This window comes from Strigops habroptila, chromosome 7 (assembly GCF_004027225.2).
Source record: "Strigops habroptila isolate Jane chromosome 7, bStrHab1.2.pri, whole genome shotgun sequence".
Taxonomy (NCBI): Eukaryota; Metazoa; Chordata; class Aves; order Psittaciformes; family Psittacidae; genus Strigops; species Strigops habroptila.
Genome location: NC_044283.2, coordinates 12417637 through 12441845, shown reverse-complemented (window position 1 = coordinate 12441845; position 24209 = coordinate 12417637). Strand labels below are relative to the sequence as shown.

At 42.2% G+C, this 24209-nt stretch overlaps 2 protein-coding genes across 4 annotated transcripts in view; both read left to right on the top strand.

The window, feature by feature from the left end:
• Window positions 1-16648: 16648 nt before the first annotated feature.
• Window positions 16649-17506, top strand: LOC115610770 (translation initiation factor IF-2-like). Its single transcript, XM_030492761.1, has 3 exons — window positions 16649-16673; window positions 16715-17089; window positions 17130-17506. The coding sequence occupies exons 1-3, from the start codon at window positions 16649-16651 to the stop codon at window positions 17504-17506; spliced, it is 777 nt and encodes a 258-aa protein (XP_030348621.1).
• Window positions 16954-24209, top strand: part of KIAA0232 (KIAA0232 ortholog) — a 69565-nt gene continuing 62309 nt past the window's right edge. Inside the window, exon 1 of one of the 3 annotated variants that reach the window (XM_030491268.1) lies at window positions 16954-17058. The gene's annotated coding sequence lies outside the window, so the exon portion shown is untranslated. Of the gene's footprint in view, window positions 17059-17650; window positions 17675-24209 lie in introns of those variants that run through there. The other 2 variants (XM_030491271.1, XM_030491269.1) reach the window with 2 other exon arrangements.

The window sequence follows — 24209 nt, the reverse complement described above, 5'->3', positions numbered from 1 at the left end:
ATCCCCCTGCCATGGGCAGGGACACCTTCCATTAGACCAGGTTGCTCAAGGCCCTGTCCCCCCTGGCCTTGAACACTGCCAGGAATGGATCATTCACAGCTCCTCTGGACAGCCTGTTCCAGTGCCTCACCACCCTCACAGTAAAGAACTTCTTCCTTATATCGAACCTAAATCTCCCCTGTTTAAGTTTAAACCCATTGCCCCTTGTCCTATTACTACAGTCCCTGATGAAGAGTCCCTCCCCAGCATCCCTGTAGGCCCCCTTCAGATACTGGAAGGCTGCTATGAGGTCTCCACGCAGCTTCTCTTCTCCAGGCTGAAGAGCCCCAACTTTCTCAGCCTGTCTTCATACAGGAGGTGCTCCAGCCCCCTGATCATCCTCATGGCCCTCCTCTGGACTTGTTCCAACAGTCCAGAGGAACATTCTTATAGGATGGAACATTCTCTTAGGATGGAACATTCCCATAGGATGTTTACTTCTGTGCAGCAGTATGACATTGTTGATGCCTATGTTCTCCTTTTTATTCTACAATGTTCACATACTTTTCTACTGAACTGCTGCTAGTAAGCCTTTCCCACTTTTTAGTTATTAATTCTATTAACATTAAATGATGTTTATCAGTACCTAAATTTACCTCAACTATGAAAATACCAAGGGTAGTATTACCAAAGGCTTCATTAACCTCATCACATATACTTACAGCTTTTCCCTGTACCCTTATTTATCTGCATACATTAGTGAAAGCAATGGCAACATGTATTGATTGTACTGTGGATTAGATTTTAATTATAACAGTTTGTAGAACAAAGACATAATTAAGTTCATGCAATATACAACTGCTGTAGGATGAGTTTACCTTCTTTGCACCATTTTCTAGATAACTGGTCCCTACGAAGTGACTCTGTTTTTAATCGCACTGCCATAATGTACAACTGTGTTCATAATTTCGGTGCTGTACACCAAGTACATCTTCAGTGTGTAAGTCTCAAGACCTTTTTGGAGTGCAGGGGCATCACCCATGCTTGTAAAGAGGTGGAGCTCAGGCATGGTTGTAGCTATCACCTACATCTACAGAACTTCTCATCTACAGAGCTATGGGGTGCCAGCCTGAATTTGCAAGTGCACCCTGACAGCAGGCTTTGTGGACAAGCAAAGATAAGAAGTAGGTACAAAATTTGCAACAGATCATTGTGGAAGGACAGACATGCTATTTATCTTCCCCGAGCTCCTTGGAAAGGGCTCAAGACACCTTCAAGGGTGTTTCCTCTTATAAGAGAGAAAGTCTTTAGCATCTCAATGGCTAAACTCCTTAGTGATCTATAAAAGCTTAAGTATTTGAGGGAAACAAGAAAAGCCAAAGTTCTGGAATTGATTTTTGGCAGAGAACAGCACTCAAAACTCCCACAATTTTGGTAGTACCAGGCAAAACTGATTTCTTGGATCTAGTGGTGCACAGAAGTATGAAAGGGGTGTAGAATGGAAAAGATGACAGCAAGACCACAGGGCAAAATCAGTGAGTGGCTGTATGAGGGCTGGCTGTGTGTTAAGAGAAGGAGAGGGAAAGAAAGCAAAAAAGATATTAATGTCAATTTTCTTTCTATAAAAGCTCCATTTTCTACTCAATTTTTTCCATTTTACCTTAGCTTTTGACATCAGTGTATGATGTCTGTTCATTCTCGCAATAAATCTAACACATGGTTTCAAAATCCCACTTTTTAACAAGATTTTGGAACTTTGTCATTTGATTATTTGCACATTTCTACTGCAGTATTTATCTGTGTGACATTCTGACCACTACATCCATCATAAAACACACCTTGGAGTAAATGTAACAGTGGGTTTTGCTTGCCTTAGCTTTTTAAAGTTGAAATGCAATTCCAAAAGAGGAGCAAACCCACATGTGTACAATCATGAGACTACTTTAGCATCCTGCAAACACGTTTGGAGAGAGCAAGATTAAACATTTAAGCGAGCTGATTAAGGCATTGATTCTGCAAATACTTAGTACCAGGCTTAATCCCTTTGAAATCAGTGGGACTATTCACGGTCAGAAAAGCTGTGCCTGTGAGTAAACATTTGCCTCTCCCAGCCCTTGGAAGCGATTGCAGGCAGTATTTTGCTTCTAGATGGACAGTGCTCACTTGTCAGCAGCCCACAACTATGAAATGACATATATTGTAATTGTGAAAATTATAGAGGCCTGCCCCTAATAACAGCCTGTAGTCAGTAATTGGCTCGGTGGTGAGACGAGAAGCGCTTAGTCATTCCAGAAGAGGCACGCAGGAAATGCCAGGATGAACTGTCGTAATTAGACACGTATTATTAGTATTTATTAAAACACAACTAGTTACACTGGTTGTGCCTATTCTGTAGGCAGACCTTTTGAAAACCTGAGTAATCCAGCCTCAGCCATGCAATATAGGGCCTTGTTTACAATAGAAAGTTGTGCTGACCTAACTATATGAGTACAGTTAAAGCTGTACATCTCCAGGTTAGGAGCAGCTGTACCAGAATAGCTTCTTTTTCCTTAGCAGAAGGAAAACCAGCAGCACTGTAAAACACCTTTGTGCCAGTAGAAGCATGCACAATTTTAAATAGTTCAGTTAAATGGGTTGTAAAATTTCACACAGCTCAGATAACATAGTTAAACTGGTATATGATGTATGAAGAGACAAGGCTCTCAATTTCACAATTAAATGTGAATCAATTAATCTCAACCCTCTTGCATGCAAGAAGGAAGAGGAAAAGAGAGAAGTGAAAATGCCCAGTGTTTAGGATAGAGCCTTTTATGTCTGAGCATCTTGTGACCTAACCAGCATTTGCAACTCAGTGAAATGCAATGTATTCATTTGGTGGCTGCCTGTAAAAGTACTTGAATCAGTCTGAACTGATTCTTTGAATAGGAACGAAGAAGGAATCACTACAGCTGGAGGGAGAGAAGCTGCTCATTTAAGAAAACACTAAAAGGTCACAGGGGGTTAAATGTTTCTGCCAGCATTAATTTTACTATAATGTTCCAGTTTCTGATCTTGAAAATTGAAAGGGTTTTTTCCTTGTTCTTCCAGTCAGAGAAAGTAATGCATATATACGAATAAGAAATGCACTGTGTTATGGTGGAAGCTGGTTAATACTCTCTGAAGGAGATTTTTGTCTTCCAGTGATCACTGATGAGCACCATGGTGCTGGTGCACAGGCAGCAGAGACTGGGCTTCTGCCTGGGATCCTGCATCTGACCTGCTCTGAAACCTTTGGTAAATCACCTTCTCTCTCAGTTTCTGCCTTTAAAAAACGAGAGAAAGTCAATTTGCAAAGCTCTTTGAGAAATAACGATGACAAACAAGTGTCCTATACTAGTTGGGTGGAATTGTTATTAGCTTCTATACCTTCTTTCCTTGTGCAATAGCCACTATTAAAGGCAGAAATTTCAGCTTTGATTGCTTATTAGATAATTTACTAATTTTGGATCTAAATCTGAGTTCAGATTTCAAATGAAGTTCAAAGCTTTGAAGTATTGAATGTGATTTTTCAGTTTCATGTTGGAGAAAATGCAAATTTTCATACAGAATACTTCAATGAAACACATTTTGTTCCTATTTATTACCTCAAGTATCCAAATGGACACCATCGATCTGCTTAGCAATACTACCTCTCTTTGAAGATCCCCTTATTATGTATTTATAGAGAAATTGCTACAAGTAATTCTATTACCAATTGCTACCAGTAATTCCATTAGGCTGAATCACCGAGTAACCTTGTTTCTGGCTCTATAACCAGATATAGCACATAAAGTAGTGAACTGAATGCATCATGCACTGGGTGGCTGCTGGGAAGGATACACTGAAAGTTTGGAAAAGAGAAAATAATACACAGACATGGGATCTAACAAACCGAGCCAGGATTTGGAGCCCATTGCTCCTTGCTGTATCTCACTAGTAAGCTTACTACAATTAAACTAAAAAAAAAAAAAGTAAAAATAAAGTTTTTATTTGTATAATTACTTGGCATGTGGCACATCTTTTATGTAAAGTATTGAATATGGAAATAAAACTATTCACATGTCAAAATATTTTCAGGATCAGAAATGATATCATAGAATGTTTTGGGTTGGAAGGGACCTTTAAAGGTCAGCTAGTCCAACCCCCTGCAATGAGCAGGGCCTAGACGAGGTTGTTCAGAGCCCTGTCCAAGCTGACCTTGAATGTTTCCAGGGATGGGACATCTACCATCTCTCTGGGCAAACTGTGTCAGTGTTTCATAAAAAATTTCTTCCTCGTAGCTAGTCTGAATGTACTCTCCTTTAGTTTAAACCAACAGGTCCATGTCTTTCTTCTACTAAGGGCTCCAGAGCTGGGCACAGTATTGCAAGTGGGGTCTCACCAGAGCAGAACAGAGCTGCAGAATCACCTCCCTCAACCTGCTGCTCGTCACGCTTCTTTGGATGCAGCCCAGTATATGGTTGGCTTTCTGGGCTGTGAGTGCACTTTGCTGGCTCATCTCCAGCTTTCCATCCATCATTACCCCCAAGTCCTTCTCCACAGGGCTGCTCTCAATCCCTTCATCCCCCAACCTGTATTGGTACTGGGGGTTGCCTCAATCCAAGTAGAACCTGCACTTGGCCTAGTTGAACCTCATGAGGTTCACATGGGCCCACTGCTCGAGCTTGTCCAGGTCCCTCAACTCTACAACTCAGCTTAGTGTAGTCCGCAAACTTGCTAAGTGTGCATTTGATCCCACCATCTATGTCGCTGATGAAGATATTAAAAAGTACTCTTTGTACAGTAGGTTTTGGAGAACAGCTACTATTGCTTAATCGAAATGGTCTATTTCTGGTTTACAGTTGCCCCCGTTTTGTATATGCTAGCTAAATTTATGCATATTAAATACATGTTTTAATTTGAAATGTTTATCTATGATATTTTTGTGGATATAGAACAAAAATGATCTAAAGCATAGCTTTCAATAATACCATGTGACAAATTATTCGATCTATTTCACAAGGGACTACTCCTTTACTTTTTTTGTACTTCCTGTATTCTTGGTATACATAAGACATTCTCTTTATATATGGCACTGAATCTTGGAATTATACTACTACATTATTTTCTGTAAGATAAAACTTCCTAGGTATGGAAATAGTTCATTCTGCAATTCCTGATAAATTTTTCCAATATTTAAAGGTACAGTCCTGCATACCACTGACTCAGGCCCCACTGGCTTTACCAATATGAAGTTTACTGAGCTGTTTGCCAGGATGCATGTCATGAAATACATGAATAGCTTTGGTTTTATTAATTGTCTTTGGATATCATCCCAGCATCTTCTGGCCATTCCAAATCATGTTTGCTAGAGATGGGTTTGAATTAATTCTCCAAATTCAATGACTTCTCAGTTCAAGGAAGTTCAGAGGCTCTGATGTACTCCCTTCTCTCAACAATTTTCTGCCTGTATCCCTTCATGCTGTCCCATGCAGTCACCTGAAAACACTGTGCAAATTATGAACACTTTCTAAAAAGCTCTAATTTTGCTCGATTTGTATAAAAATTATATTGTAAACATGTAATATGGATGATGAGAGCAGTCTAGGATCTTAACAGGTTGTGTTCTTCCTGTTCCATTAGTTGTAAGTTGTATATCTTTCTGGCCTTTAACTTAGGAAACCACTTTAACCTGTGATTAAATCCCAGTGAAATCAGGATCTCCGCACATATTTAAGGCTTAGCCTGCAGTTCAGTGTTTAAAAGAGCAGCTTAACAACATGCATTCCTGAAAGAATATTTATCATGATAAACCAGTATTTCCTTGTGATTGGGACACAGTCTCCAGGCAATCCACCGAAAGAGATCTAGGAGACCATGAGACACTGAAAAATGTATTTTTCTGAGACAACTGAGACACTGAGACACTGAGATACTGTATTTTTCTGAGACAACTGAGACAACTTAAACATTCAACTTTTGTGAGGTCTGCTGTAGTAAGTTTGGTAGCTCCACCCTTTATATACCCTGCAGGTGACTCTTGGTATTATCTCAGTGCTCCACAACCCACGCTCCCTTATCGTTCACCTTCAAGAATTCAGTCAATCTCTTGAAACACGCATGGAAATGTTGTATGCTTATACTGAGAAATGCAGAGACATACCATTCAGCACTCCTATCTGAAACAAACAGTATAATTTATGGACATAAATATATATTAGCATATACATGTATATTTATGGATTTCTGCTTTTACTTTTATGAACCTGTGGAACAAACTTTGCAACACCAGTATTTTGTTTTTCTCAGGGGAATAAGGGATTTGTGGATGTTAACCAAGTAAATACAGATTCATCTCTGTATAGCATCTTCTCTGACATTTTGCTAACCCGAAAAATCAGCTGCATCATTGTTATCCTGTGCTTTCTGGAAGTTCACGATTGAACTGTCAGCATGCTGGAGGTGGGAAACTATTAGAATCTTATATACAAATATGTATATATATAAGGTATACCCTGTCAAAGTGTGGCAGAGCTCATATGGTCCTTCCCCAAAACCTTTCCAGGCACTGGGGCTTACAGCATATGTTCCCTTCTGGAAAACTAAATGTACCCCTGATTGTTTAACTGATGTTTTGTCTTCAGAAGCAGATTTTCCAATACAATAGAAATAGAAATATTTGCTGTGACTTCTTGGGCACTCCCTTATATTGGAGTGTACAAATGCCTTCCTTTGATTATCTGATGTCATATGGGAAAGGAATTGAAAGCGAAAGAAACAACCCTTATACAAGATGACAGGAGCATTCATAGATGTATGTGGTAAAACTTTCCCAAAGAGACAACTTAAATCACAAAGGGTTTTTTTTTTCATTGGCATTAGTTAATCTCTTACTGAGACATTTAGGCACTGCAAACAGTAACTGATATTGTCTGCAAATGTGATACACTGCTGTGGGTGTTGCGCAAGCCAAACACAGCCCACAAGACAATTCCTCTTGTACCACCACTACCATCTTGTACAACCTTGGAGTGGAGATGAAAGAAAATGACTAATTCAGGAGGTGCATGAATCTCAGCAGAAGTTGCTGCTTCCACATGAAGGAGTGGTTTGCCATCGCTTGGCAAGGAGAGACTGGCATATTTGCCCAGCAGCAGCTCCAGGGTTAAAGGAAGTGGAGAATGCAGATGCATGGACCTCTGATAAACCTCCTCAGTCCTTCTGGAAATGGGTTTCTGCTGCAATAATACTATCACAAGATTCTGTAGAGAGTTCTGCTGCTGTTCTGTGTGAGTGCAGAAATGTATTGGCACAACCTCTAGTCAGCCCTGGGAAGGCTGAGAGCCTGCTGAGACCAGTGGAAAGACTGAGCTTCTACTCAGTGGAGCACTACTGTACTGTCCACTATGCCTATGACAATGTACTCTTGACAGGCGATAAATCATGTCAACCTCCCTAGCTGCCATAATGTTTCCACTGCAATTATATCTATGTATCTATTTATTGTGATGTTTTATCTTGCGGGTTTTAAATATGATGTATTAAAACACGGTGCAGTGTAATACAAATGCAATGAGGCAAGTAACTGTAAAAGCCAAAATTAGGATACAGAGAACAATGTATTTTAAATTAAGTGGGAACGAGATTACTTGTTAGCTGAAAATAATAAGCACCTTCAGTGCCTTATGTACATGCAAATGATAGGTGTGCCAAAGGAATATAATATCAGCTGACATTACAAAACCTACCACCATGAAAAATAAGACAAGTGCACTGGAGCACCTAATCATTACAGAATTAAAAGAAAATGCCCCCAAAATCAACAGCACAAGCAAAGAAGTATGCTGATTGAACATGCACTGCACAAACTCAAAACCTGGCTGCTCCAGATGAGACATGCCTCAGGCGAGCCCCTGGAACGGGATGGTGAGACAGGAAAAGGTATGTAGTTTAAATGTCCTCTGCATCTGTAGGTAAAAATATAAACAAATTAATAAACCATGGAAGCTTGTTATCATCTCATGGAACTATAGAAAGCAGAATAGTTGATGCAATCAATCACACACTTAGAATTTGAGACCAATCACAGAAAAATGTAAGCAATTATCATTGACCTTGGATGAGACCACAATCAGCAGTGAAACCAGGCAGTTATTACCTTTCAGCTGAGGTTTTCTTCGTAAAACAAATGGGGCAGTACCTTTAATGTACATTGGAAGTACTTCTTTCTACCACCAGCTTGTGTAACAGCTTTCGAAACTCCCTTGTCACAAATAATGACAAGCACTGACTGTCTAGAAAAGTCAGTTAATGAGTTTGCTGAAAAGAAACTGCAGCTGAATACCTCACTTTCACTGCACAACACATTACCAGACGGTGGTAAATCTATGAAACATGAAATCTAAGGAACATGAAGGCTAGCATCATATATACGGTTAACCTCATTCACAGAAGAAATACTGCACAGACACACAGAAAATGTATCAAATATCGTACGGAGCTGAATTCAAACTACAGGAATTTACCCCCTCATTCAAAAGCTGGGTGACTGTAAGAGGGAAGCTGCCTGCTTTAGTTTTCCAAACGTGCATATCTTGAAGATGAGAGAGCAAACAACACATTTCAGTTACAAGAGCCTATCTCTGCTCATTGGTCTTCCTACGAGCTTTGTAATAGCTCCAGTCTGCACGGTGCCTAAATTTTGAGAAAGTATTCAGGTCACCTATTATCCATGGAAGAGCTTAAAATTTACCAGAGTTTCCACATAGACGGCAAATTTTTCTGCAAAGACCCCCGCACATACTTAAAACTATCCCAAACTGAACTCTTAAAGCTGTAATTGAGAAAGATGTGTCTAAACTTATCTCCAGAGAGCCTATTCCCACACCTAGCATCCATGAATAGCACTGAATTTAGCTTAAAATCCATTTAGTACTCCCAGATGACATTAGCACGCTTATTCTGCCTGTGGAGCAAGCTTTGCCAGAAGACTGCTCTAACCAGCAGTGTAGAGAATAGCTTAGGATGAGGTCTATATCCTCTCTCCTCTCAACTCTCAGTAACTCACTCATGAGATAGATACGGTATTTACATTTTTCATTACATAGCTGGGTAAACTGCATACATATAAATGGAAATACAGTTTGAATTCCAAGACTTTTAAACTTTTAATTTCAAAATAGTATCTTCAGCAATGAGATATACAGAGTTTGGGTCCGTTTTTATATTCTTCTTGGTTCTGTCTTTCCTTTCTGAACAATAATCTAGTTGCAACAAGAGGGATGAGGAGCTGCCTGTATTCTAGGGCATTCTACTATTCGCTCATTCCTTTGGAAAATCTGAATCAGTGGGTTCAGCTTACTCAAGACTTAAAAGATCCTAGAAAAAACATTTCTGTCTTCCAAGAAGAGGCTGTCACAGCTACATCCTCCACTGGTACCTGCCTGCTCTGAAGACACAAAACAGCATTTTGAACTCTGAAGTTATGTTTACAGTGGCATATTAACCAAGACCAGGGTATGGACATGAACACAGGACTACATAGTACTTCACTGTTACTGCAGTTGGCCAATAACAACTGCTTAGCATCATCTGGAGACAGCATATGCCAAGAACCATCCCCAGCAGGAAACCTGGATGCAGTCACACTGTTTCTGAGGAGTGAGAAGAAAATTCAGTCATAAGGATGTGAAGTGGGGGCCTCACATGGCCCCTACTTACTTGTAAAAATGTCTTGGTGTCCAGAACTATTTCTGGCAAAGCCAAACCTGCTGACCTTAGATGATTTTCAACAGTGTTTTCCACTGATAAGCTCTAAGCAGTTCCCCATTTCAGCATACAGGAATCCCGGATCACCTGGCTGCACTGGGCAGTCAAGACAGAGAAGCCAGTGCCTTGCACAGGTGCCCTGCATCCCTTTTTACAGGGTCTTATAGTTTTTCACTGACTGTGGAAGAAATATTGCCATAATATTTTTTGGCACAGCAATGCTTCAATTCCAGATATGGAAATCTCTTTTCTACACAACAGTGAAGCATAGAATTTTCAGCTTGTTTCTTAATGATATAATTTCCTACCTGAAAAACTTTGCAATGAAGTACTGCTCAATGTACAGAAGCACATGCATCTGTGAAAGTATGCTCCCAGGAATAAAAATCTGTAAAATCAAAAGACTGAAACAAGCCAGAAAGCAATGGCCTTGGCTCCCAATTCTTACTCACCACCGCGAATATTGACATTGGCATTTAGGAAGAAAATATTTATTTCGAGAAATAAACTGTTCTCTTATTTAATGATACTGCATTCCTTTTACCCCTTTAAGGAATCAAGTCCAAGCACTCCATCTTGTGATCTGCAGTTGTGCCCCAAACCTGGCATCTAATCAAAACTGGTACCTAATATTCTCCTCCGATACACCACTTTGTGTAGCTTGATTAGCTCGGCCTTTAGTGCCTCCTCCTTGTGTTGTCTGATCACAGTACGTCCATGATTTAGCACTAGCTGGGCCTATGATCAGCCTTAGCGAAAAAAAAGTTGCTTTCTTAGTGGAAATGACCTGTCTTCCCCCCACACCTGGAAAAGCTGGCTGGGTCTAGACATTTAATGATTCCTTTATTACGTGACCTCTTCAACTGTTGAAATGTGGAGTTTTTTTTAACATCAAGACAGCAATTTTCATTCAGTTAAAGCTATGCCTGCTTTTTTGTCTCTTGGCTTTTGATACTGAAATAGTCAAAAGACACATCTATTTTGACACAAAATCCTAATGAAACCATAAAACAAGTAGTTACCTCAACAGAGGTAACTTTCTTCAGGTAAACACCTTGATAAAATAAATAAGAAATTGGCCTTGGAAAGAGAGATTGGTTTTCTCCCATTAACAAGTTCCAGTAAGTTTTCAAATGAGTGTCTAAATATCATTCAGTTAGAATTACAAGCCAAAATATCATGAAAGATACTTAGAGAGCGCATGAGCATAGTTGCAAAGTATTGAAATATTAGCTACTTCTTGACAGAAAAACAGCCTTTCCTTCTCTCATGCTGCTCAATGCTTTCTATTTCAGGCAGGCATTCTTGTAGTCAATCACACTGGCTAGAAATCTCTCCTTAGTGCAGTTACAGGTTTGGAAACGCAGGTACTAGAGTTCAGCGTGTATTTCCAAACAATTTTTTTCTAAAATCAAAATAGTTTTTGGGTTGGTGGTTTTTTGGGGGTTTTTTTGTTTTTTTTTGTTTTTTTTTTTTTTTTTAGGATTCAATACCCTTTTTAAATGTTGTTTTTGGCAAACTTGACTTTTTTCCCCCTATTCTATATGAGTGCTTTGTCATGGCTGCTGGTATTAATAAGCCACTCTTAATGGTTCTTTGATATCAATGGAATTAGTTATTTTTAATGGCAGCACTTCCCAGCTTATCAGTTCTATCAGAAAGCAGCAATGGCCATTTTTTCTTCTGCTCCCACACAGATAAAACAGTTAGTACACACACAAAACCAGGATAAACATAAGTTTATTACAGCCTATAAGTCATACATCCAGATTCCCTTATCTGACACAGCTTTCAAAACATTTTTTAAAGCATTTGAAAACATGCCCTCTTTTTGCTTTGCAGTTTTTTTACCATGGGATCAGATAAGAAAGCTTTTTTGATCAGACAAAACGTATTGTCAAAGTGCCAGGACAATAAGCCATTAATACACAAAAGATCTTTTCTTTTACTAGGGTCTGCAACACAATATCATGTTAAGAAAATGCCGATGCATGGGATGAAAAGCATAATTCCTCTGATGCAATTACTACTTTAAGAACTTGATATGTTTTCTTGTGTTTCTTTCATTTTTGGTTTCACATAGATTATTAATACAGATGGAATGGTTCTTTTAGTATATTAATTCCACAATCTGTGGTCAGATTGCCAGCTAGTTTAATGTGATCAACTCTGTTTTCAGCATTTTCACTGACTGAGAATATGGCCAATATCTGAAATAAACCAACCCAAAAACGTTTGGTGGAATTAGTGTGGAACAATAATTGTATTTCTGACGAGGAAGGCAAGGATTGGCTGCTGATGCTGCAGGCTACTCGAGGATGGTTAATTGTATTCATGAACTATTTGTAAGACAGCAAGCTGCCAAAACCTCAGACATTTCCAACATGGTAATTCTGGAATGCTGTAGTAAATAATAGGAAAAAACAGATGTCATAATGTGTTTCATCTAGTTTAAAACTTAACATGTAATTAACTTAATGGCTTGACAATAGCTGATGTAGCAACAAATATAATGCAATTAAATTAGTACCTCATTATGACATCAAATTCTTCTACATATGCATTAGCAAAAAAAAGATCAGATTTTGAGACATTTGTATATTTTATGGTGACTAAACTGGCCTTTAAATGCAATTGCATGTAATACTTGCTTTGTATTTCACCACTTGGGGAAATTATTTCCTTTTTGTAACATCGTACTTTCTGTAGTCTTTTCATTACACCACTAGTGAAAGCTGTTCCTTGGTTTAGTGTTTCAAATGCTGTATCTAGGTACTTGGACTTTTACATTCATTATGTAGCATAAATCCTTCATATTCTTTATCTTTTGTACTGCTGGCTGTTTGTCCAAAGTGGTGTAGGCAATGATCATGGTTCTTTCACATCTTCTCCAAGTATTTCTTACAGTGGACTTCAGGTGGTCTGCTTTATGCACAGCAGCATGTTGAGACAGACTCCTGTTCACATATTATTTTGGACTTCCCAAAGGTTTCTAAAGGTGTTATTAGGGTTTCCCAATTGTTAGTGCTGCAGGATGAAAAAGGGTAAGAGTCCATTGAAGCAGAATAGCTCTAAAAAAACATGTGGAGTCCCAAAGAAATACCAACACCAAGCCCAGACATTCTTGTTACAGAATAGCACTGCCTGACGTGCAGTTTCTGTGACAGTTTCCTATGTGCAGTTTGTGTTCAAAGAAAGCAAAAATACATTCTGAGGTTATAGTGATAGAGCTGTGTTAAACAGCAAACAATTTCACTTTGAATTATGTAATTGCTTTTTCAAGTGATTCAGATCTTCTAAACTCACCATGTTAGTGCCTTCCTATTAAAGATATTGAAATTGCCATGCTAGTGCGTTCCTATTAAAGATACTGAAATCAGTTAGAGAAAAGTCTGACAGGAGAAAGGTTGAAACTGCAGCCTAACGCAGATCCTGCTAAAATTTAATGTTACTTTCCATTCACTGCGGTAGATGAGGTCCTTGATGCTGACAATGAAATGGCCCTCTGATGCTGTGGGTATCTACAGCTTGCTTTTTCACTGTGCCAGGATATTATTAGGAAAGAGGGATCAGTAAAAAGGAATCTGAAACCTGATCCAGTGCTAAGGAATGCCTTTTGAATGTGTCATTTGAACCGAGTTATTACTTCTGGGAGGTGTGAACGTTTTGCATGACACTGTGCTCAAAACCTGAAATGGACCGTGAAAAGTAGTAAAAAAGTTATGCAAGCCTTCATGCAATTAAGCAAAGTAGTTTCAAAGAGATAATTATATACTGCTGAAGCTGTCCATCAAGATACCCAATAAAACACATCAAGTATCTGTTGGATGTTCCTTCTTTCACCTTACATTAAGATCCATTCATTTTCTGGATTTTAAAAATATCTATGAATTTATGTATGTATTTGAACTAGATGGTCTTTGAGGTCCCTTCCAAACCAAACCATTCTATGGTTTTATGATTCTTTATTTAGATTCTGCACACTTAGATGATCTCTTTTGTTCTTAAATTACATCTATTCCCTCCTGAATGTTGCTCTATCTCAATTTCTAAAACGCTGAATGGGCAGATTGCTTCCATGAAGCATTTCATATGAACAGTTTATGAAGTGTGAACAATAGAGGACTGTCTAATGATTGCTTATCATGACTTTCAAAGTTAACTGATACAGAACCCCTGCTCAGGGAAAACTGGGGGTTTTGTATTGCATCTAGCAGGAAATTTTAGGGAATATTATAAACTGACCAGTTTCAAGGAAGTAAGATGGATGGCTGGTAGTAAAATGCTTACAAGCTGTGGCTATGTAATACTGAACTGATGTGCAATTCGTCCTTCACAGTGAAATATGGTAAAATAGATACATTTTTAGAAATTTATTGGAGACCCTTTCCAGCAGGGGTCAGAATGAAAAAGGAAAACAGTGGTACTTGCTGAGGCTGAACAGCTAAAAGCACAAGTGCATCAGTCACTCAGATGTGGTTTAGCATTCTTTTCAACACAGACCATTTTGCCTTGATTTTCCAAACAAGTGCTGTTACCTCTGACGCACACCCACTGAGTTGTTCTCGCTGTGTGTAGGTTGTCACACAGAGGCAACAAACAGGGTTCCCTTAGAGAACTTCCATCTTTGATAGCAGTTCAGAAAGGTGAAGCCGCTGATTGGAGTTAGCATGCTCTATCCCTACGGTCTTCTGGAGGAAAAGTTCATTAGCTGCTTCGCATGCCAAGGGACCAGCTGTCCTTCAGCACATGGAGCAGCTCTGATTGACCAGGAGGACAAGTGGGAAATAAGCTCACAGCAGCGCCAGCACGGCATATGGTCATGTACCAGCTGTTTCTGAAACGCTTGCCAAACCCAGATTGGAATCGGGTTGGCTGTTAGGAAAATAAAACCCAACAAAAGCCAACAAGCAAACAAAAAATTCCACTGTCAGGATTCCCGAGATCTGACCATAAAACCAGAACTGTCAGTTTGAAATATCACTCAGCAACTACGTGAATATTCACAATAATCTGCCACTGGCTTGCATGCTCTGACTTGTGCCATTAGAACACTGATGTTCCGAGCATCTGTCCTTTCTACAGAGCTTTCAGACAGGATAACAAAAAATTAGAGAAAGGGTGAAATAAGGTAAGTGGATTCCTATTAGTGATATACATTAATATACTGAGAACACATTCAGAAGACTGAATGGAGATTGATTTAAATTGGTGCCAATTGTTATTACAGACAAATCCCAGGTGTCCCACATTTCGCTATATTTTATTTCTACCTTGAAAAGGGGAATTCAGATTCCGAGCTCACAAACAAAAGGAGATTTGATTGCGACTGGCGCGAGTTGTATTACAGTGTTCGTGAAATGCTTCTGATAAACCAGTGGAATGACTCAGCACAAAACAGTCAGCAGGATTTTTTCCCCCAAAGCTTTTCAGTTTCAGCTTTTCATAACACGAAAATAACTTGAACGGTAATTAAATGGTTCAAAGAACGACGCTGTCCTTCTATCACGGGGCTTAAAGCACCGCTAGCTCTGTAGAGCTCTCCCATAATACTCCTTCAAGGCTTGGAGAAGGCCAAGCTGATTAACTGTGCGCTCATATGACATCAATTACTGCCTTGGTAGCGTTTAAGAGAACGTTGGTAACTCATGTAGCTACAGAATCCTGCATGTTTTAGCTTTTGGGTAGCCCAAATTACGTGCTAAGGACGTTTGAAAAAGGTGAACCCCAGCTGAAACAAAAATAAGAGCGATGTTGCTCCTGTATCAGGAAATGAGTACATAAGCTGGGAGGCAGTGGTTACTATCTTGGCTTGCATTCATGTTTCTTATGAGACATACTTTTATAGGCAGGCTTAACTTGTCAAAAGGCCTAAATGGGACTTCCTCTGGGGCGGGGAGGGATTATCTTCTCAAGGATGAACTCGGTTCCAGTGAGTGAAGATGTAGTTTCCACAAAAGAAATAGTCTTGGCCAATGTAGATGACATACCACATTTTGGAACTCTAGGAGCCACACATTTAGCAGTGAATAAAAGGCAGGAAACCCTTAGGATTACGCACAAACAGAAGACTGACTTTGACATCTTAACATAATACTGACTTTCCTTAGACCCGTATGTGCCCATGTATTTGAGAAATGCGAGGTGCTACTGTACATCCAAAAAGGGCATTATTATTTTCCCAATTAAGGAGCTTAATTAGTACTTCAGTGTTTCTTCTGTCATGTTTTCAGCCTTACAGTGGCCCATTTTCACCCATCTACTATGCTAAAAATGTTGCTCTTTCATTACTCTACAGTTGTGTAAACAGTTCTGATTAAGCTGGCATTTAATCAATTGGAATAAAATTTTCCCGGCTCCTGAGGAGCTCACCTACTTCCAATGGTATCAATCTTACAAAAGACAACTTCCCTTCCAGACGGGCTCTTATTTAGCAGCAAAATAAACTTTATTCGTTCACCTTGCCCTCAGAGTCGTTAAGGGATTTCAAAAGGTCCTCACATTACAGACACCGCTACACTCCATCATTATCCCCTATTTCCTCCTCCGCGTTCCTGCCCCGGCCCTGGGTGTTTCCCTCCCGGTCCCTACCGCGCAGCCCGCCCGCCCTCCCGAGGGGCCGAGGGTAGCGCCGCCGCCGCCGCCTCGCTGCAAGCGGGAGCGAGGTGAGGTGAGGTGAGGTGATACGAGGCCGGGTGCCGGCTGCCCAGAGGGACAGCCCCGCGCCCCGGGCTGAGGCGCCCCCCGAGCCGCGATCCCGCCGCCCGGCCGGTGACTTTCAAACGCCCCGCCCGCCCCTCTTCTCCTCAGGCGCCCGGCGGGCGGGGCCGGGCCGCGGCGGTTCACCCAGGGCAAAGGGATACTTCCCCTTCTGCCCCCCGCCCTTCCTGCGCGCTGGCCTGCCATGGAGCCGGCTCGCCGGCGCCCGGGCACTCCGGGACGGGGTCAGCGGGGCCATTCCGCTCCACAGCCCGCCCGGCGGCGAGCTGGGTGCGCCCCTACCACCGCAGCCCTGCCCGCGCTCCTGGGCGGCGGGATCCGAGCCGCCCTCTGGGCGGAAGGATACGGGGCGGAGCCTGCGGCGCGGTCCGCCGGGGAGCTGAGTCCTGTTGCCGGGTGACGGAGCGGCCCGGCCCCTCCCTGCCCGTGGCGCTTGGAGCCGCCGCTGCCGCCGCCGGTTTACGTAACGCCTCCCGGGGCAGGTCCCGGCTCCGTCCCGCCCGCCTCACTCGGGGACGGCAGCAGCGGGACGGAGTCCGCCGCCTCCTCCGGCTGCCAGAGGCCCCAGGGTCCCGCTCTGCGCCGCCACGGCAGGTAAATACCCGCCGCGGGCCCGGGGAGCAGAGGGAGGGGCAGAGCTGGACGGACGGACGGACGGACGGACGGAGGGAGGGAGGGCGGCTGCTGCTCTCCCTGTGGCAACGGGAGGACGGAGCCGGGAGGCGGTGGCTGGCGCCCCCCTACCCCCCTTCGTTCCCGCCGTTGCACTGAGGGGCGGGCGGGCTGGACCCCCGGGGAACGCGGGGCCCGGCCGCGGAGGCCCGCGCCGACCCGCACATCCCTCTCCTCCCCGCTAACAGCCGGGGAAGAGGAGGAGTTGCGGGGCCGGGCCTGGCCGGCGCTGGGAGGACGCTTTCCCGGGACGGCGCGTCCCGCTTCTCGGCTGCGCCTGCCGCAGCGCGGCGGGAGCGTGCCGGGGGCAGGGCCAGGGGAGCGGGGAGGAAGCGCGGCGGCGGGAGGAGAGGGGCCGGGGAGGGGGTGACAGGGAGCGTGAGGGGCCGGGCGGGGGGGCCTGGCTGCCGGCCGGCGGCGCGGCAGGGCTCGGGGGCGGGGCCGGGGGCCCGGCCGGGGTGCCCCGGTGCGAGCGCCCGCCTGGGAGCGGAGTCCTCCCCGCGCTCCGCCCGCCCGGCCCCTGCGGTCCCAGCGTCAGGTGAGCGGCTTGCGCCGGGGGTCGGGGACGGGGGGGGAAGCGCCGGCCTGGAGCGGGAGCCGGGCTCCGTGCCTTCGGGCCGGGTCACGCCCGGGAGGAGAGGAGGAGGAGGGAGGCGAAGGCGGCACCCAGCTCCCACCGGTTGTGGGTGCCGGCCCGCGCTCATGTCACCCGGCGCAGCGGACGCGGGAGACCGGAGTATGCGGCGTTTCGGGCCGGGGTAGCGAGAGCCTGAGCCGGGCAGCCCCTTCCCCGCCCAGCGTGGCCGTGGGGTTGAAGTGACAGGGCTTCCTGCCCGGGTGCCGCCAGCCCCGGCGGTGTGCGGGTACGGGCACGCCGTGACCTTTCATCCTGTGCGTGATCGTACAAAGCGCAGGCAGCGGCTGCGGACCGGCGAGCAGGAGCCGGGGCCGGGTCTGATGCCTCGGGCCGGGGCAGGGGGAAACCAGCGCGGGTTGGGCTGCGGCGTTCCGGGGTCACCCGGGGACCGAGCTGGGGAGACTCGCTCCGCTTCGATCCCGTGTCCCCCCCCCTTCCCAACAGCATTGTCCTTTAGGGGCCTATTGAAGGCAAAGGCAGATAGGCTCGGGCTGCTGCTGCCGCCTGAGGAGGAGGAGCTGGGCTGATGGGAGACGGATGGGAGCCGCGTCCTATGGCCGCTCGGAGCCTGGGCGGGCCCGGCAGGGCCGCAGCCGCTCGTAGGCAATGGGCGGGGGGGGAGGACGGGACGCACAGACACAAGGTTTGGCGAAGGTTACAGCTGAATGCAGAAGTGACACATACTGACACTTCATTCCAGCGAACTCATTCCTACCTTCTCCTCGTGTCATCTCCATTTAAAGTATACATTTATTAAGTCGTGTCATGAAACTTTGAGAAAAGCCAAAGTACAGTGCTGCCTTTTTCGGTTTGCCTTTGTTTTAATTACTAATTGCAGTACCTGATACTGATCTGAAGGGTGGAAATAATACGATTTGCTTGTCCTTTCAAATAAAAGGCTTTCCTGTATTGCAGTATTTTCTGCATATAGCAATCCGGGTATAGTTTATAGGCATGGGATCGGAGGACACCGTGGTATGGAGAATTAATTTTCCTTGTGTGAACCCTTTTAAATGTTTAGCTTTTTACCTTTCTATTGCACACCGTATATTCTGTGTTCCTGGAATGAGGTGGGAATTGCAGATCAAATTGTGTTTCTTAGCTGTCAGAAGTGAGCTCCTGATGATTCAGTAGATAATTGTGTAAACCAAACTACTTCACTGCAGTGCTTAAAGCCCAAGTGTTGCGGGCTCCTCACAATCCATGGGAGTCTGAAATTGCCATTTTTCTTTCTTATTTAAGACAAAAATATGCCTTATAAAAGTAAATGACATATAACTTGATCGTTACTTGACATGTAACTGTACAGATTTTATTTTGTACTAATCCTCCATCTGCTGTTTCTTGTCAGTATGGATATGCTAAAATGGTATTTCTATCAATAAAGCATATCATATAGAAATCAAAATCTTTTACTTTAACCATTGAGATCTAAGAGGGGATGTAGGTAACTTGAATTAAACGAGTAGGACGCTATGTATTTGTAATGTTCTTAATTTTCAAAGACTAAGAATTATGAGGGAAATCCTGATTTGTACACTTACTGAAAGCATCAGCGGTTTATATCCCTGCCATATTCTGCTTGGAAGATATTCCCACTGTACAGTCGCAGAACTTTATCAGTTCGTTTGCTTTGTGTACTGTGGGGATAATGATTCTTTGAGACCACAGGTTCTGCAAGTTTGGATTGGATGCATGACCCTCCAGCTTTTCTGCTCGTCAGCAGGGGAGTCAGAATGAAGAAAGGGGCAGCAGATCTCTATGTGAATATGTGACCCAAGCAGGAAAATTGGAGGCCTTGAATTTCACTTGTTATCCTAATATGCAGATTTCGTAGTCTGCATTCCTCACTGCTTTTGTTGTTGTTGCTATTTGCTATTCTTCCAAGTAAGAGAAATTCCATAGGGGTAAAATGATGTCAGCATTTTCCTTTGCTCGTTTGCTGTGCATTCTAGCAGGAATAGGGACAGAGGAAGATAGGAAGATCTAGATACTGCTCAGAACTTCATTATTTGTCCTTCTTGAGCATCTTGTGTCTAGGTGAATAGGGGGATGAAGGAAGCTGAGAGGTCGTCTTCATACTCAGCACAGGTGAATTTTCTGTGGAATTTTATTGTCTTTTAGGTGTAGTGCTGTGGAGTCAGAATAGACTTTCTGTTTGCATTAGCTAGGATCCCAGCAAAATCATCGATCAGGTTGCTGCTGCTTTAAGCTTTGCATAAAGCAGCGTATAAAATTCATAATGATGGATGTTTAAAGCAGTATGTGTGAAATGTTTCCTTTAAAACCATCTAAATGTTAATGTGTTCAAAACAAGAAATTTGAGCTTTTTAGGTTTTTTTTATCTGGTGGGGTTTTTTTGTAGTTTGTGAGAGTAAAAGACCCTTATTTCTTACTATTCCACTGCGGCTTGGTTTTCTTCTTTCTTTTCTGAAGACATGCATTTATAGCATTAGGTTTCGTACCTGTCTGGTAGACTGATAATGTGAAGCCCCTAAAATTGCATAATGTTAATAACAATAGCTAATAACTAAAAGTAATAACTCACTAGTATAATAAGGCAAGTAACAGTGTCTGGTAAAGCAGAATGGGATGAAGACAGCAATTCCTGTAGGCTAAGAGAGGTAGCAGGAACTATACTAGTTATCTGCACTGCTAGTGGAGCTTGGAATACAAATGATCTTCTAGAAGCTATTTAGTATTGGGATGGTTTCTTCTGTTCTGTGGAACAGAGATTGGAATCCTTCATTTTAGTCCAAGAAGAGGGACAGGCTGGTTAGGTAATTTGTGACTGTAATTATAGAAACGAGTTGTTGTGTTGTGTCCATCCCCCCAGCCCCGCCCCACGAATTTTTTCCAAGTGAAGTCAATTTCATTATGCAAAATAAAACTGTTCAAATGAATATTTGAATGCGCACTTTACTTCAATACGCAGACAAAAAGGAAAGTGGCTGATAGGAGGGAAAAATATGGATCTTACTTTGTAATTTGGAAATAAATTACCAGACTTTTATAGGCAGAAATACCAGGTAATTGCAGGACTGTCAGAATATTTTATTAGGAAAATATCTAGATGAGCTACTTTATAATATTTTCACTAAAAGCATCTTGTTCTACCTTCCCAGAGGTTGGTTGGGTGCATTTATAATGGATCCTGAGCGATTGAATGTGTATTTTATTGGGCCATGGTGGTGTTTGGGCTTGTGAGGAGAAGGGTTGACTAGTTTGAACATTCCAGACAAAGATTGTTCTTTCACAGAGTTCTTAATAGACATTATTTCTCTAGATTTATTGGAAGCTATTGAATAATTTTTAACCTGCTTTTCTTTTCTAATTTCACATGCAAGCATTTGGGTTTACCTCCATAAACCTATACATTGATTATTTCTGCATCATGTAGATTCTGCTCATAGCTTAGCTTCTAAATGTCTACTTTGGTATCTGTCTTTCCAAGAGATTTATTTCCTCGGCAGTAGTGTGGAAATTCCAATTATAAAGGGTTTAAATTCATTTTTCACTGTTGTGATATTACATGTAATAGATTAAGTGTATCCTGCTAAGTTTGTGCATAGTCATTTTTAATATCATTTTTGTAGCTTTTAAAAGTCTTCCCCTAGTTAATTTTATGTAAGGACCAAGTTCTGCTGGGTAGAACGCTGGACTAGAGTTGAAGAGACTTGCAGTTTTCTATCAGCTCTGTCACTGGGTGAATTCAAGCAAATTGTTTCATCTTAACACGCCTGTGTTTGAGATGCTGTATGGAAATGAGGAGCTCTTACCCCCTTATATGTTGTTAAATTGTGTGAATGTGGGTTTTTTTGTTGTTTGTATGGTTTGGTTAGATGAACTAGCTTGGATATAGAAGAATTCTGAAGGGAGCCATAGTTGCATTGCAGGTAAGGTTTTGCATATATAGGCTGTGGAAGAAAGTACAGAGAGAATAAAAGAGTAAGGGTTGCTGAAAACCAGAAAAAATAAAGCAATTTTTCATAAGATTGTGTAGTTTTTAACATCAGAACAGCAGAGTTGAGATGCAAGATGCTTATACTCTGCAAGGTTATTCCAGGTAGTGTTAGCTTAGTCAGGACTTAGACTGAGATAATAATCTTCAACAGTAAAGTGGGAAGACGTGCTAAAACATACACAGAGTGATTAAGGAAATTATTTTGGCCATTTAGCATGTGTCGTATCTGCTTTTTAAGAAAATCAAGTGTTTTATTAGCCTAAAGAAAAAAGGCTGCTTGAAGCATCACTAATGAAGAAATCAGTAATGCGTATTGCTGTGATTGCATGAGTAATTAATTCTCACTAAATCCTTGTGACACTGTAATCTGTTATTACAAACTTGAAACAAATTTGAAGGCACTGTGGCTGAGTGGAGTGCAACATTAAAACACTGCATCGACTTTAGGACTCTGGAGGATCTTGAAAGAAATGGAGCCAACTTCCAGTGATCTGTCTGACTGATAACTTGTGAAACTTCAGGAAGAACTTTCAGTGTTTCATGATATCTCAATTCTGCTGGCTGGAGATTTTGAGCTAACGACAGTTACTAATTAGCAAAAGGTTGTTGTTGAGTGAATTCCTATTTTCTCGGATCTGTCTTCTGGGGTAGAAGTTCATTCTGCTGCTTATTTGACTATTGCACTTAACAGTGAACCTGAACTACCTATAGTAATTCTTGTTTTAAGTTTTTATAGTTGCTTTGCTGGAAGCACGTTGAATTTTGTGGGGTGACACAGGAGTTTTAAAATGTTTCTCTGAGTCCAGGTATTACTTCCATTTTCATCTTTATGTAGATCATTTTTTCACCAGCTTCTCTAAACAGGATATCTTAACAGCTCGAGAGAAACATCAGGGTTCCAGTTTTTAGTAACTTTGTTCTTGAGTTGTGAAAGAAATGCCTTTGTTAACAGTACAGTAACTTCCTTGAAGAGAAGTAATACAATGCTGACCTGCTGTTTTTGTAAGAGGTTTTCTCGTGGTGACACTTAATATTTTATATTTTAGTAAACTAAGATTTCCAGCTGTCATTTCAAGTAGCAGACAGCAAATTTATTCTTTTAAGAGCAATATTAACCTGTCCTACCTGTTCAATTTGTAAACTTTTTTTTTTTTTTTTAAATAAGCAGTGGCATTTTTTAAGCCACACAATCATAAAAGTAGATATATGGCATGGCAACAAAGCACCACTGTTTTTATGGAAAAAGAACAAAACGTTGTTTTCCTGATGGTCTTGCACATAAACTGAATGAGCAATGCCTATGAAAATGCACTAGAATGCTAAAATATATATTTTTTCATGTGAATTGTTCTTCTGTTCAAAATTGCAGCCTACTTCTGATGGCAATTTCATAAATATATAGAATTTCATTTATTAACATTTTGGATTAAAAATCAGGTGGTAGCAGTGCAGGAGAAAAGCATTTGAAACAATTTCCTTTACAGGTCTGCCATATTTTATTTGCTGCAAAGTTGATGTCTTCTCTGCTGGTTAACTTACAGAGCTTGCAAATTCAACTTGTCAGAACTCTTGGTAATTACTGAGCTTTTTGTAGCTGACACATAGTGTGCATTTTTACACAGTTATTAATGAAAACATTGTCTGTATGTGACTTCCACCTGAATTTATGATAACTTTTTTAATAAGAAGAGCAGTTGAAATGATTATATAGTTAGGCACTAGTTATATTTGGTTTTTAAACCCTTCATGGGGCTAAGGTCATGGACCTGTTGGAGCAAGTCCAGAAGGCGGCCCTGAAGATGCTTAGAGGGTTGGAGCACCTCTCCTGTGAAGACAGGCTAAGAGAGTTGAGGTTGTTCAGTCTGGAGAAGAGAAGGCTCCAGGGAGACCTTAGAGCAGCTTCCAGTGCCTAAAGGGGCCTACTAGCTAATTTACAGATGACAACCTAATTATGGCTAACTTCAATCAGATCTGATAAACAGCTCCAGGAGTCACTGGTGGGACTGACAGAGGTGAACAAGCAGACAGAAGGATCCTTACTAAACCAGAACACAAAATGAATTCATCCAGGGATTGCTTTGTCGTTTTAGGTCTCAGTTTAGAAAACAGATACCCACTCATATGCAAATTTGGAAAGGGGCAGGCAAAACCTCTAGCAGGTGGAAAGTCATGCTGACACACAGCCCTACTTCCTATTGCATGCCCGGATCTTTTCCAGAACATACCCTGTACCTGTGCTCCCATTTCTATGTGGGATATACAGGGTCATGAAGATAATCAGTGGGCTGGAGCACCTCCCTATGGAAACAGGCTGAGAGCGCTGGGTTTCTTCAGCCTGGAGAAGGAACATCTTAGATCAGCCTTCCAGTGCCTAAAGGGGGCCTACAAGAAGTCTGGAAAGGGACTTTTTACAAGGGCATGTAGTGATAGGACAAGAGGGAATGGCTTTAAACTAAAAGAGAGTAGATTTAG

Coding starts and splice junctions, on each gene's coding strand:
- LOC115610770 (XM_030492761.1), top strand. CDS start 16,649: ATGGAGCCGGCTCGCCGGCGCCCGG. Junction 16,674..16,714: donor GCCGGCTCGCCGGCGCCCGG/GCACTCCGGGAC, acceptor TCCGCTCCACAG/CCCGCCCGGCGGCGAGCTGG. Junction 17,090..17,129: donor CCGCGGGCCCGGGGAGCAGA/GGGAGGGGCAGA, acceptor GACGGACGGACG/GAGGGAGGGAGGGCGGCTGC.